General features: G+C 27.7%; 2 protein-coding genes across 4 annotated transcripts in view; one reads left to right on the top strand and one right to left on the bottom strand.

Annotated features, from left to right (window-relative positions):
* Positions 1 to 902: 902 nt before the first annotated feature.
* LOC118072777 (arrestin domain-containing protein 17-like) lies at positions 903 to 3432 on the bottom strand. The gene is made up of 8 exons (XM_035092887.1): positions 3328 to 3432; positions 3136 to 3251; positions 2715 to 2834; positions 2375 to 2589; positions 2119 to 2292; positions 1606 to 1987; positions 1330 to 1482; positions 903 to 988 (listed from the first exon to the last, which is right to left on the bottom strand). Exons 1-8 carry the CDS (start codon positions 3366 to 3368, stop codon positions 903 to 905), a joined length of 1287 nt encoding a protein of 428 aa, XP_034948778.1. The 5' UTR covers positions 3369 to 3432.
* A 6361-nt stretch (positions 3433 to 9793) lies between these two features.
* The window catches only part of Pgant9 (polypeptide N-acetylgalactosaminyltransferase 9), a 63322-nt gene continuing 58607 nt past the window's right edge, over positions 9794 to 14508 (top strand). Inside the window, exons 1-2 of one of the 3 annotated variants that reach the window (XM_035092653.1) lie at positions 9803 to 9906; positions 10130 to 10179. The gene's annotated coding sequence lies outside the window, so the exon portion shown is untranslated. Of the gene's footprint in view, positions 10180 to 14508 lie in introns of all 3 variants that reach the window. The other 2 variants (XM_035092679.1, XM_035092645.1) reach the window with 2 other exon arrangements.

The following is a 14508-nucleotide window of genomic DNA, read 5'->3' as shown; positions in this document are numbered from 1 at the left end:
TATTATAATCTATAAATACTCATGCACTGTTATTATCATAAAAAAGATTCTTTCTCTAAATTTGATTATTCAAATATTTTTTTGTGGACAACAATAGGTCATATAATCTATACATAAATGAATGTAAATATCCCGACTTCTGTATATGGAGCAGTGTACTTGCTCGGATATCACATTTGATGAACCCCGTAGGCTTGATACGACATTAAAGCTAACAGGATCAGTACCTTGGTATTGGCTTAGCTAAATCTCTGAATGTTGGTTGGAACCTGATAACAGAATTAGTGAGGTATAGATAGATACCCTATGACTGCACGTTTAACGTCGAAAATTATATTAATGCTGTATCTGGCAGAGATTTATATATTATTTGAAAGTTACTGATTGAATTAGAGCAAAAAAATATTTAGTATTCTTCATATTTTTCAAAATGAATATATGTGTATACAAAAGAAGGTTATTCATTAGAATATTCTGTACTTTATTAGTTAATCAGATAGACTTTGAAGTAGTCAATCAATGTTTTATGTGATGACAATAATTTTAATATAAAAGCCGAAAATGTTATATTTTATTTTTTCAATATTTTTCTATTTCATAATATTCTTATTTTTCAATTAATTATTCATGCCGTAGAGGTATCAATAAGCTGCTGGTGGCTTATAGTCTCAAGAGGAAGTGAAGTACAACGTTTGCCTTTTCTTCTTTTCAGATACGGATATTTGCCAATTCTCTCAGGACTATCCAAGATATTGAAATTCAAGAGGATGCCACAGGCAAAACAAGTAAGTCGAGTTTCTATATTTTACAAAAAGAATATCTGTGTACGCATCGAGCAATGTTACTATGTCTACTTTACAAACTTCCAACGGGTTCTTTTAGTAACAGTCCGCAAGTTTTCACTATTGAACCAGTCCCATCTGGATTTCACGATATGTTCCATCTACTTTTTCTTCTTTTTCATTTGTCGATGAAACTTTCCTACGATCTTTCAAGAATTTTATACAACTACATTTTTGTTAAATTTTACTAGCTGGGTAGATGCTTACTTTTCTATTGTTTTTTTAATACACAGATATTCTTGATCCTTTATAAATTTGTATAGTTTTTATAATTTAATTCTTTAGAACTTTTTATTTTAAAATCTCTTTACCATTCATGGTGATTAATGTCCAGATTTTTTTATATTCACTGACGTCCTTACTCGGTTTTTCAATAATTATAAATATTATTATGAATTATACCAAAAATTTTGAATTATTATTATAATTGAATAATTTTTATTACTGTGATTTTAAATAGATTATTATTTTTATGTCTCTTGTTTTATTGGAATTGTTTCATGTGAATTTTTAAATTTATAAACTCGATACATGGGTGTAAATATTTTATTTTTATCACTGTCATCTTCATCACCAGTTGGATCATCTTGATCTGGTTTTGAAGATCGATAAATACGACTGCTTTGATATTGAAGTTTTCCTACCAATAAATCAAAAAATCTTCAATGATGTTTAAAAATATAATTATCTCATATAAAACAGCATTTCCAAAAAAAGAAAAAGCCTTGATTTTTATTAATAAAATCATAAAAAAAGAACTTACCTGAAGAAGTTAATTCTAAAGCTTGACCTTTATCATTTTCATTATTTATCGTTGAGTTTTTATCAATTCCGTGGAGAGATTCATCGTCTGTATCTAAAGGATCTTCATAATTTTTTAAAGGCACTGTTCCTACAATTATAATCATTCGAATTTTAGGATTTTTAGAGAACATTTTGGAATACCATTCATTAATATCCATGTAAGCTTCAACTTTTAGAGTGTATTCAATATCAATTAAATTACAAATAATCCCCGTTGGCGGAATTGCAGGTATATCAAATTTAGCATCATAAACAAGGCAATTTAGTTCAACAGGCTGTTCAATTTCCACTACAATTTCTTTATGTTTACGTACATTTTCCAATGAACGATAATTAACGACCTGTAGTTAATGAGAATTTATAAGTTACAAGAAATTTTTTAACATATAATATATTCGTATTTACTAGATTTAAAAAAAATATATAGCTTTAAATCAATTTCTTCAATTTACATAGATATTTTTTTCATTACCTTTTTTAGTACGACTCGTATTTTTTTAATGTTGATATTCGATTCATTTTTCAAATTTATTTTTAATGGAACTGTTTGACCTGGAACGTATCCACGAACAGGAAGGAATGTTGATATAGTAAGTGGTTCAGCGTATCCCATAAATGTTTTAGTATAATTTTCACTAATCGGTAACTAAAAAATAATAAGCTGTAGAGAATTATGGAAATATTTATTATACAGTTATATTTCCACATGTAAAAATAAATACATATACCGGTGCTAGGGGATGATTATTCAAATCGAAAATTGGAGCAACAGTAAATGACAATTTATCGGAAAAAATTGATAAATTTTCACTGATATCTAGAGTGGCTTGTATTGAATAACGTACTCGGCCATAACGACCTTCGAAGCTACAGGGTAGTTTTTCTGGAAGGTTTAGATTGAATGAAAAAATATTACTCTTCATTTCCACTTCGCTACGTCCATCTAGAATGTTGATTGAAATTTTTTATTTGAGTTAGTATGAAATGAAATTGAAAAAAAAAAACTTTGAATGAATTGTGTATTTAACCATATAAGTAACAAAAATATAAAAAATTGTTTTAACTTACTTTTTATCAATTCTATTTCATGCTGCAGATACAATTCTTCACTAACACATTTCTTTTTTAATCCAATGTAACGATGAGTAAATTTTACATGTCCTTCTCCTTTACAATTCAACGTAAGGCCTAAAAGCACAAATATTATTGATTAAATTATTAATGAAAAATTATTAGTCACAATAATTAACATGTATGAAATTATAATTAAAGTTATAGCATTTATGTCAAGTGATCATTATCTATATTCTATTTTGATAATAACAGTTAAATCAATGGAAAAATTATTGTCAGATAATTATATATGATTAATTAAAGAATTTACCAGGTTGCTTGTAAATCAATAAATTTTTAACGGACTGTTTACATGATACAGAATTTAGCACATAATAAAATTATATATTAAGAGGAATAGTGATAAAAAATTCACCTGCAACAGCAATTATTGAGTCGAATTCAATGAGGACTTTCCCTGTAATTGTTTGACCACAATAATAGATATGTGGTATTTTATCTAGTAATATCTTGAATTGTTCTACTCCAATCCTTCAAAATCAAATCATAGTTACAATATAAATTAACTCTTGATCAAATAAATATTACAATAGCTATAATCCTTTACCTTTTTTCACCGTTCATTTTTTCGTTTTCCTTCAAGTCCATTACCTTCAATAATATTAAATAGAATATATAATATTGGCAGACTGTATAGTTATGAAGATCGACACATAAATAAAGATCAATTATAATTAACGTCACTTTATTAGTAAATTATAAAAAAAGACATAAGGATTTCACAGCAATAATTAATAGATTTTTAGAAAAAAGAATTTATCAAATCTATCCAAGATAAAAGTACTAAAGACAGTGGGTAAGAATTGTTGACAAGATTCCAAAATTGCGGCGCGTCTAACAGAAACGCATGCGCTTTTATATTCGCCAATAACGTGGCGTCATTCTGTCGGATGTCTAGCATAGAAAGCACCCTTTCAAACTATTTAACTTGAGTTTCTGACTCTATGAATTATAATCAATTGATAAAATACAAGTTTATGCCAATAATATCATAATATCTTTGATACATAAATCATTCAATATTTTAATTAACTTTTTTTCAGAAAAAAAGTAATATTCATTTGTTGATATTGTTAAAATTGACATCTCCACTTTATATTCAAACAGAATTACATGCATAAGTTAATTCATCTCCTTTTTGAATTAAAAAAAAAAAAAAATAGTAATAGAAACCGAAAAAAATTGATACAATACATAAATAGTTGAAAGTGTTTTAAATTAAATAAAAGAATAAGGATTATGAAGAAATATAACTGCTTGTAAATACATGGCAAGCACAAAACAACAAACATAAAGTAATAATAGTTTCTTGCAGATATACAACTTAAGTCTCTAGAGGCCGAGAATAATTTCAACGTTGTCGTAAATTCTAATGGGAATAATTCATTCGTTTTACTTAGAACAATTTTCCTATAAAGATTTAGTACTTTATGTATATTATGATTTTTCGATTATGATATTACGCAATTTAATTTATATCATCATATCAAAATCACTTGTATTAATACTTTGTGTTCAGTTTTTTGAAGAACAATTTATTTAAATTCCTTATTCTGTGAATATATATCAGTTAAAACTGTAATGAAAAATATAAAAATATTCTTTTTTTAAATTCTATAGTTTGATTAAATATTAATATATTCTTTTGAGTATTTTATAGATAGTTTATTTTTATATTTCGTTTTAGTTACTACCATCGATTGCCGTTGACACTTAATATCAGTAACTCAATTCATATAACAAATATCAATGCTATAGAAATATGATTGTTATTTCGTTTTTTTTTTATGAATATATGTTATTGATATGGTTGTTAAACAAATTCAAGCATTTAATTTTTAATTTATAATCTGATGAAATAGTTTTTAGTGCCGAGTGTTGTGCAAATCAATGTGTAACGTGAAATTCACACAGGATCATAAATTATACTGAGAAGGGATGATCTAATTCGCTACCTTGTTGTATCAAGCATTTGGGCAGCAGTAACAGTAGTAAATGGAGTTAGTTTCCGGTATGTTCAGCCCCTTTGCACATTAATAGTAGGCAAATACTCCACATCTAGTCAATAGTCTGATGATCGACCAATCCATTAAATCCTATGTCCTATTTTAATCTCCTTAATCTTCATACACCTATCATCAATCTATGAAACAATCAAACCTGTAAGAGTAAAAGTCAAATATATATTTGGAGATGATTCTTAATAAAATGACATGTGTTAATCTAATGCCTGACAAAATACTCACCAAAGTGATCAAAACTAAAAGTCGAAGCTTTTGGACATTGATGTATACTCGAGAGAATCGAAAAATGAAAGCTCAGTTAAAACAATGCTGAATGGCCCCAAATCTCGTCATTGTTCATTTCAGACAAGGTAGAAGTGCACATAGTCTATAACTAATACTAGTTGACTGAATACATGAATCTAGTACTTATTGAATAATCATGAATAGGATTTTTTGATTAAATTAATATGCACATATTGTTTTCTTTATCAGTTAATTTTTTTTGTTTGATTTTATAAATCATATTGTACTTTTAAAGTATTCAAAAATAGTAAGAATAAAAATGATAATTACATTAAAGTGAGTTAATGAAAGTATAAACTGAATTTCTTAAATATTAATAAAATTAATTATACTCAAGTCAATTATTAGATAAAAAAATACCATTATAGAAATATTAAAACAAAAAGCAACTATTATTAATTAATAAAAATTTTCACAATGAATTGAAATCAATATGTTTTAAATAATCCCTTTGATGTTGAGTAATACTTTGCCACATTTGCATGGATTCTTCCATAGTTAATATTTGTTGTACTATTGTTGCACCTCGATATTCATTAAAAAAAAGGTCAATTGGATTTTGATTTTCGTCAAAAGATATTTTTTTAATTTTCGCTTTATTACTTGTCGATATTGTTCTATAGTTGACATTATCATTTATTTCGCATAAAATGCGTTTCTTCAAAGGTAACTTAGACACTATGTTAATATTCTCTTGAATATGTTCTCGTCTATCATTATTAATATTACCATCGTTTTTCTCACTTTCTTCACATGCATGAATTTCAACTGCAGTTGAAATTTCGTTTGCAGTCAATTTGCTTTTTTTTATTACCTGTTCTTGAATTCTTATTGATCTTCGTGTAGTTATATGATCATCATTAATAATGCTACTATTTACAATTGATAATTTTGATGTATGACCATATATTTTATATTTTCTTTTCGACACAAAACAAGAAGATCTTATGCTAGGATGGTAATCTTCAATGTGATGATAAAAATCACTTTTTGTGAAAAATAGAATATCTGTAATAAATATTTAATATTATTACACTAATGGATAACGAGAGAAAATATTTATCATACTTACTACAACATTTTTTGACAATAGATTTACTGTGGATTCGTTCTCGATGTCGTTCAACATTAAAACGACGATCACTTTTATAACCGCATTCTTTGCAATATTTCAGCTGGTTTTTTTCATTAAGATGTCTTCGTCCTCTCCGTTTTCTATAAACAAAGACGAATTACTGTAATTTATCTTCTAATTAACATACTAGTACCAAGATTTATTTCCCAATTATCGCAAAAAAACTAAGATTATTTTATGAATGATGCGCAAAAACACTTGAACAACACAATAAGTTCAATTTGATTGATCCCAATTGTTTTACCTTTTATTATTCTCCATTCTCTTCACACTAACTTCACTTATTGGCACTGTTATCCAACACTCTTTAGAATACAATTTGTTAATGATACGACACACTCCAAAGAACAGTTGAGAATAAACTAAACTAAGGCCCACTAGGACTTTCAACATACAACTTCGTTTACATAAATATTGTTGTTACTTTAACAACAGTTTTCTGTTGGGGTGCAAATTCGTTAGTGAGATAGTCACACGTGGTTGTCTCAATAAAAGAGAAATGTAATCCTATACTTATGGCACGTACTCTTTCTTCATATGAAACGCATAAATTCTTTCTTTATTCTCATTGGTATCGGCATATTCTCTATGACAAAAAATAAATAAACTGCTTTTCTTCTCTGGCGGTTCTCAAGCTCAAAGGAACTAAAATACCAAAACAATTTAGTAGTGACCATTATATATTTTATTTTTGATCTAAAGTTTGATATTCGTTTATAAATTATGTAACATACACATAAATACATATTCAAATTAATTTTGATAAACTTTAATATGTACTAAGAATAAATCAGACAATTTAAAAATAAATACAAAAGTAATGTTTATATAAATGTATCAAAAATAGTAATTTTTATTTTGTAAATGTTTAATGTATTTCTCAATTTAAATATCTTCATGATTTTAATTTTATTGAAATAAAATATTCATTATATTCAATAGTATCTTCTTTGCTAGAATTAAATAAGCTAACGAATATTTCGTTTATTTAATTAGTTAATTAATTTTATTGGAGTTGAATTTAAAATAATATTTTCTACTTTGATGAGAATCTAGTACGCGCAAATACTGTCAATGAACATAACATACTTACACTAACTTGGGTTAGTGATTGCCATGAATTTTAATTGGATCTATATAATCATCGCAAAACATAATGTTATTCATAGAAAAATTTATTTAATTTTTCATAGTAGTAGTAATTGAGAGATTTCAATTTTCATTTGGTTTTATTCTGTTTTCTAACACCTTCTTTCCTATCTTAATCTTTAAGATTTTTTATTGTTTCCCGGAACAATAAAAATCTGTTTGACACATGTGAGTAATAACTTAAATGACAAACTCCTTTCTTCTTTTTATCTTGGATCTTCAAATTTTTGTATTAATCCTTCAGGTCAAATTATTACTCCTTTTTCTTGATTTTTTCCAATATTTATCAACTTTATATTTACTAAACTAAATACATACTCGAATTATTATTATAATAATATTTAATGTAACGAGATTGCTTTTATCAATCAAATAAAATTAAAATAAACACACAAGGAATATATATTACGATGTTTATTGTTGACTTATCTTAAACAAAGATTTTTATAATAAAATTTTGTTTTTTTTTGTTTAAGTTATTGAAATTTAAAAATTAACTTTAAAAAATAACAGATGTGCAGAGTAATTTAAAGCAATTTCATTAAATTATATTTTATTATTATTATTTTCTACTTGACCTTATACTTTGAAAGCTTGCAGAAGAATTTAAACACTAAAGGCTAATTAAAAATATTTACTGAATTATTTTTGTAAAATATGGACAGTCAAAGAAGGATGAGCATTAAATTTTATTTTTTTATACAAATAAAAAACAAATTTATCTGATGTAAGTGAACTAGTTTTTTCTCTTAATGAACTTAAAAAAAAAAACCTAAGTAACTTTTTGTTGGAAAATTATAATGTATTACAGGTGAAACTATTTCAGGGAAAATAATCAATAAAAGATCTGTAATGAATTTATCTACTATCAGTTTGACGTCTATTAAGTGGTAAATGTGAACGAAGCGAATAATTTCCTGAGGGAATTTGTATATATACATATGACTATCAGTAATACACACTTTGTGTTCTTGACGTGTGCCCATATGATTGCATCACGCACAAATAAAAATATGATGTATCTACATGTACATAAATATGTATTTGTATCAAAAGATAAGAAGGAAAGGTGAGAAAGAAAAGTACATAAAAAAATTTTTACAAATATGAGTACATCTACGGATATTGTCTAGTAATATCTATTATTGCAAACTTGTTCACTTCAGCTTCTTTAGTTTTTTTTTTTCTTCTCCAGCTTTCCAGCAAACTGTTGACATACACGAACATGCTATACCATCATCTATATCTACTATCACATAAAATTTCATCTTTGAAGTTGAAATAGAGTGAGTTATTTGGAGCTTACAACTCGCTCTCAATCTAACTTCATTTATGATACGTATCGGTTTCATATTTATTAAATTAATCGAGTAAAAAAAATAAATTACACAAATACATTATTCTCAGCTCAATAATACAGTTATAAAAAATTCTGATAGGATTAAGACGTTAATTTTAGAGTTCTTTTATATCTTTTTGACATATAGTGACTTAAAAGGGTTTATATTACTTTTTCATCCGTTTGGAGTAATAGATATTTTATCTTTTATTTCATTACCTCTTGATATTACTCCAAATACATATAAATTAAAACACGAGATCATTCGGTAGAATTATTAATACTTGAAATATTAATGTATACATGATATATACATATATTAAAGCAATAAAACCAAAACCAGAAATAGAATTATTTGTCATAATCTGCATAGAAATTTTCGTGAGTTTGCTCAGTAATTAAACTTTGATAAATGAGTAGATTTATGCAAAAGATATTCAAGATTAGAATAAAATGATATGTACTACATGTAGATTTAATGATTAAAATAACTAAATTTTTTTTTAATCATATTTCACAATAATGAAATAAAAAATTTGAAATATGTCTATTGAATGACGTAATATACATATTTGAACTAGATAATTTGAGTTATCAAACTTTGTTAGACTTAGAATAAAACGACGGAAACAAAACGTGTGAAACTACGTGTATACGAACATTTGAATAAAAAATAAGAAAACACAATTTGGGAAGCTAAGAGCTCGTTTGCAATTATCTTACTGGCTTGAAAGCGCATAAATAACGGGGCGATCTGCGATATTAGCATTTAGCGCGAGATCTCATTTCAACGATTTCCATCTCAAGACGGCGACGGTTTAAAGAGAGAAAAGAAACGTCGTAGGGAGTGTAGAGTATGATAGCACGAGAGGAAGAGAAACGCGATTTGAAATTAAAAAGAAGAAAGCGCGAATAGAGTGAAGAGAAAGAGAAAGAAATCTAAAGAGTGTAATGAGTGTCAAATATAACGCGCATGCTTCTAGGGCTTCGTACACTTTCGAATACCATCGAGAATCATCGTCAAGTGGAGGGGAGTCTTCATAGTGAGAAAGGGCGCGCAGTACAGATTGGGCTTTGGCCCCAACTCTTTGGAAGGGGGGCGCAGTAGGGGTGGTTGCTCCGCGTGTCGTTGACAGCAGCAGTGGTCAGCGTCAGTGTAAGCCGGTTATTCAGAGAAGAAGGTTATGTTAACGTGTGCGCAGTATTTTTACGTACTATTTGTTTTATCTGTTTTGATAAAAAAAAACATTTAATTATCAAAAAAGGAAATACTAATGATAATAAAAATATTAATTATATCCTGATTGCGGTCATTCAAGTCATTAATATAACATATAGAATAAAAAGAAACTGAATAAATAATATACATATCAACTACTATTACGAGTGACAGTGACAGTGACTTTTTTGTTTTTAGGAGCAACTTCAGAGCTACGCAAAGGAGTGGAGCTGTTATTTATCAACAAGGTTAGTGTTTACATTTTTTTTTCTCTTTAAATCCAACAGTAGACATACCAAGAATTACTCAAATATTTTTCTTTTACAATTTACTGATTATATAATTTGATATTTTTAAAAATTAATTTCTTTAACGAGAAGTGTTTTATCAAAAGAAAATATTTATGACATATAGAATCGTTTGAAATGTTCGTTTTGACATCGTACGTGATTTTGAGTAACGCTATAAAAACGTGTTAGCGAGTTACCTGCTTGTAAAAGATTGCGTGTCCTTGGGCTTTGTTCAATCTTTCTCCACCCATCGGGATTCCATAAAATCATTACCTCCCTTGTAAAATCCACCTGTTTAATATGTCATTTTTATTCTTGAAATCATAAAATAATCATGAAGTAAAACTTTAATGAAATTTTTTTAAGTGTATAATTAATGCACATGCTTCGATCAATCCGCAAATATTGAAATTTCCGCTTGATTTATTTTATTATAATTTATTTCATTCAATATTGTCACTATCAATATTAATACTATCATTAACAATGATCTCTCATGCAAGTAAATAGACTATACATAATATTATCCTCTACTACTACTCGTTTAGCAATTACAAAAGCCAACGGTGCAAACCAGATCGTTTCCTGGCTAACACGTTGATTGTTTTATAACTTCACCAAGGGGGGAATCGAAGGTAAAGACCTCGAACCATAACACACGTGGAATATTAGCTGCAAAAGTTCATCTAACTGATTCATGTTACTATCATTATTATTATCATCATCGTCATCGTCGTTATATACATTGTATGTTATAACTGACAATGCTAATATATTGAATTACTCGACCCTCACACTCCAAGTGTGATAACACATATTTATTTTTGCAATTTGTTCTGTTTTCTTACCTATCCTCATACAACAAACAATACTTTTAATCTCAGGAAAAATTTATCTTTATAATATATCGCGTCATCACCTACGAGATCGTTGTCACGACGTGTCCTCAAACTATTATCAGATAACTATCAGCTTTCACATAGTAATTAAACTTCTTTCTAAATTTATTTATGTACTTATTAAAACTTACTTCACATTTCAATGAATATTTAATTTTTCATTATTATTATTAATGTCAACATTTTTGTTGAATTTATTTTTTAATAGTTTTTTTACACGTTTCAAGTTAATATTTGGAATTAGTGTCACTCATTTGTGCTATAGTATTAAACAAATAATTTCCCATTTTTTTTTTGGTTAGAAAATAATGTTAATAACAATAATGATAGTGTTATGACTGATTTAATTAAATTTTAAATAGAAGTAATTTCAACTTTTCTATGCTAATTTGTAGATTACAAGTAGAATATGCTTTTTTTTTCCTCAAGTAAACTTGAACTTTGGAAAATTAAACTTGATGTCCGTTTCAAACTTTAGCCATTGCCGTCATGAGATTTGATGTTAACTAATTCTTTATGTCAAATTTATTCAGTGCATTTTGACTTTGTTTGCTTTTCATTTCTTCTTATCCTTTCATTTTCTGGAATCTTCAACTCCCACGTCATCCATCTACTCTCATTCCATCTCTGTCTAGCATTCTAGTGTCTCTTCTTGTCTCGTTTGTGAATACCTTATCCCCATTATTCTCTCCCATATCTCGCATTCTCTTTCTCCCCTCGCTCCTTCACATTTATCTGACTGATCCTTTAGCATCTATACGAATTTCCATGAACAAGAACAACAATCAGACGACATTCTTGGCGTATTTTCTTTGTTTTTTCATTCTATTTCAGATGTGTTCATGCATGTTTATTTTTTTTACTCACTTCAGTGGGGGTCTGGAACATCAATACATGTGTCTAGCTCACTTTGACTGATCCTAATAGACATGAATTTCTTTTTCATCCGAATCTGTATGAAATGCAATATCAGGACACCTCTGTAGCTCAATGCTCGCCAACATATTTATGGTCTGGTGAGCGCAAATTTAAATTTTAAATGACCATCGCGCAACATACCGTTGCACGTCGACACGTAATGCATATTTGTGCCCTCTCCGTTAGTTCAATGGCCCAACGAATTGCTGTAAAAATTCAGCTCTTATGAGTCAATTGCTTCTATGCTCGCATTATTTGTGAAAAGAGCAATCTTAAATAGATTTTTCGAAGCAACATCAGAAATCAATTCTACGAGTGCAGTTATTCAATTATTGGTTCCAAATTCAATAGATTCAATAGTAGAAATTACTTTTTCCTTTTTTAATGTTTGATTTAAACTTAAATAGAAATTATATAATGTCGGGAAATAAACTAAAAACATATAATAAAATTGCAGAGACATTTATTCAATATTTAGTTTGGTTGGTATTGATAGAGCACACAGGACCTTTTAAGTCAGTATACTGCGCTCACATAGCAGTGGCAATGCTGTTTAACGGAGATCACCACACTAGAAAGAGAGAACCTCATCCCGTTGCACAGAGGCTCCCGAGACAAACATGTGGTTAAACCGGTTGCCTTGAGCGGCTTCGTTTCGTGTCCCTTGACTTCTTCTCTTGCCTTTTATGCCACTCCTTCTCATTCTCTCTGCTCTTCGTTCTTTCTATCACTCTATCAATTCAGTACATACCTTGTATTCTAATATAAACAATGCTATTTCTATTGTAAATATCGTTAATGTCAGGGCATCACTTTTTTTATTCCATTATCAATCACACTCGTGTTAAACATGCTTTAAAAATAAATATACTTACATATTACACATATATGTATATTTACTGTTTATTGCAATAACTTTTGATAGTTTTGATTCGCGTGAGCGACAAAATTAATAACATGCTCATATTAAATAACATCAGAGAATAAATTACATCATTAAATATTATGTTTTTCAGTTTTCGTCATTACTGTTTCGATAATTGTAAGGTATTTAATATTCATCATTGTGTAATGACATTTTGCAAATCAATGCAGCAATTAATGTATAATATTAGTCAATTAATCACACTTGATACATTCTTTTATCATGTATAAATGTATTGTGGCCCATGCCCTACTACTTTGTCTGAAGAATTTGATTCATTAAAAATTTTAAGATTATATATAATCAACAGATATTTTTTATCTTTTTTTATTGAATATCTTATTCACCTGCTTTCTAGAATTACCCATGTGCATAATAACAATGAACAGATGATGCATTGAAATATATGCTGGTGTATTCATGAATTTCGATGCTTATTGTTTTTGAATTGGCACAAAAGAAGAGAAGGTTGATGAGATAAAAGAGAAATTTAAATACCATCATTTATCAATATTTCATGTAGTTGTGTTTTTTGTTTAAATTTTGAAAAGATTTTTTTTATAGATTGTAAGATACACTATGAAAAATTGGGGAACATGAAATCATCATTTGCTTCATTTGTTATTATTATTATTATCATTATAATAACTTTTTATCTATATTGTTCGATTCAAGTTAATTATTTTGTTTTATTGAGAACGGTCGATTTAAGTATTACTTAGTCATAATGTTATAATTCTCACGATATTTCATGACTTTTATTTTGTGACAACTGACAAACTTCAGACTGAATTATTATTATTTTTTTTTATTGCATTGAATCATCAGGGACGTGAACGATATGAATATTAATCATAATGTATGAAAGTCATGAATTTTCAATGATACACATACTATATAAAAAAAACTTTTAAATTGTTTTTATTAAATATTAATTCTTCTATGCTTGGTTAATTTAATTATCGACCATTAATAACATTAGTTTGAAACATAGTTCTACACATCTAATGATAGGAAACTTTCGAATGTTTCTCGAATGAAAATCAAGACATGTTGAGTTACTTTTTTTTTTGTAAAAAGTCTTTAATCTCTCTTATTGAGCCTGTTGTATAGTAGGACATTAATATCGATTAGGAGTTTGGAAAATGGTGTCAGTAAGTCATCAAACTCATCCTGCTTTTCAAATCTGTTATTAGATAAATCATCTGTATTTAATCTTATATTTTTTTTTGTACTTGTTGGCATACTTGTTCTAATTTTCTTATTTAATTTTTAATTAAGGCACTTGAAGTTTTGTATACAAGAATCAATCAAATTTTTCATGCTAAATAATTATTACACACTTTGAATGTATTAAAATAAACCACCGAAAGTGCATAATGTACTTGAAAATGTTTCAATATATTGCCATTGAACACTTCAAAGTGCATTAAAAAAAAAATAAAAAATGATGGATAAATTTTTGAATAAGTGATAACCCTTTTCATATTTTATACAAAAATATATCATTGCTCTACTGAAGATAATCATCAAATAACGATCTAG

Source organism: Chelonus insularis, unplaced genomic scaffold (assembly GCF_013357705.1).
Source record: "Chelonus insularis isolate UGA/USDA-ARS -01 unplaced genomic scaffold, ASM1335770v1 contig_131_pilon, whole genome shotgun sequence".
Classification (NCBI taxonomy): domain Eukaryota; kingdom Metazoa; phylum Arthropoda; class Insecta; order Hymenoptera; family Braconidae; genus Chelonus; species Chelonus insularis.
The sequence above is the reverse complement of the archived record's forward strand: the minus strand, read 5'-3'. Positions and strand labels throughout refer to the sequence as shown.

Bases quoted from the DNA above. Each gene is read 5' to 3' on its own strand.
- LOC118072777 (XM_035092887.1), bottom strand. From the start codon at position 3,368: ATGGACTTGAAGGAAAACGAAAAAATGAACGGTGAAAAAAG. The intron at 3,252-3,327 runs GTAAAGGATTAT...TTGATTTTGAAG, and splicing joins AAAATGAACGGTGAAAAAAG to GATTGGAGTAGAACAATTCA. The intron at 1,988-2,118 runs GTAATGAAAAAA...CATTAACTACAG, and splicing joins TACGAGTCGTACTAAAAAAG to GTCGTTAATTATCGTTCATT.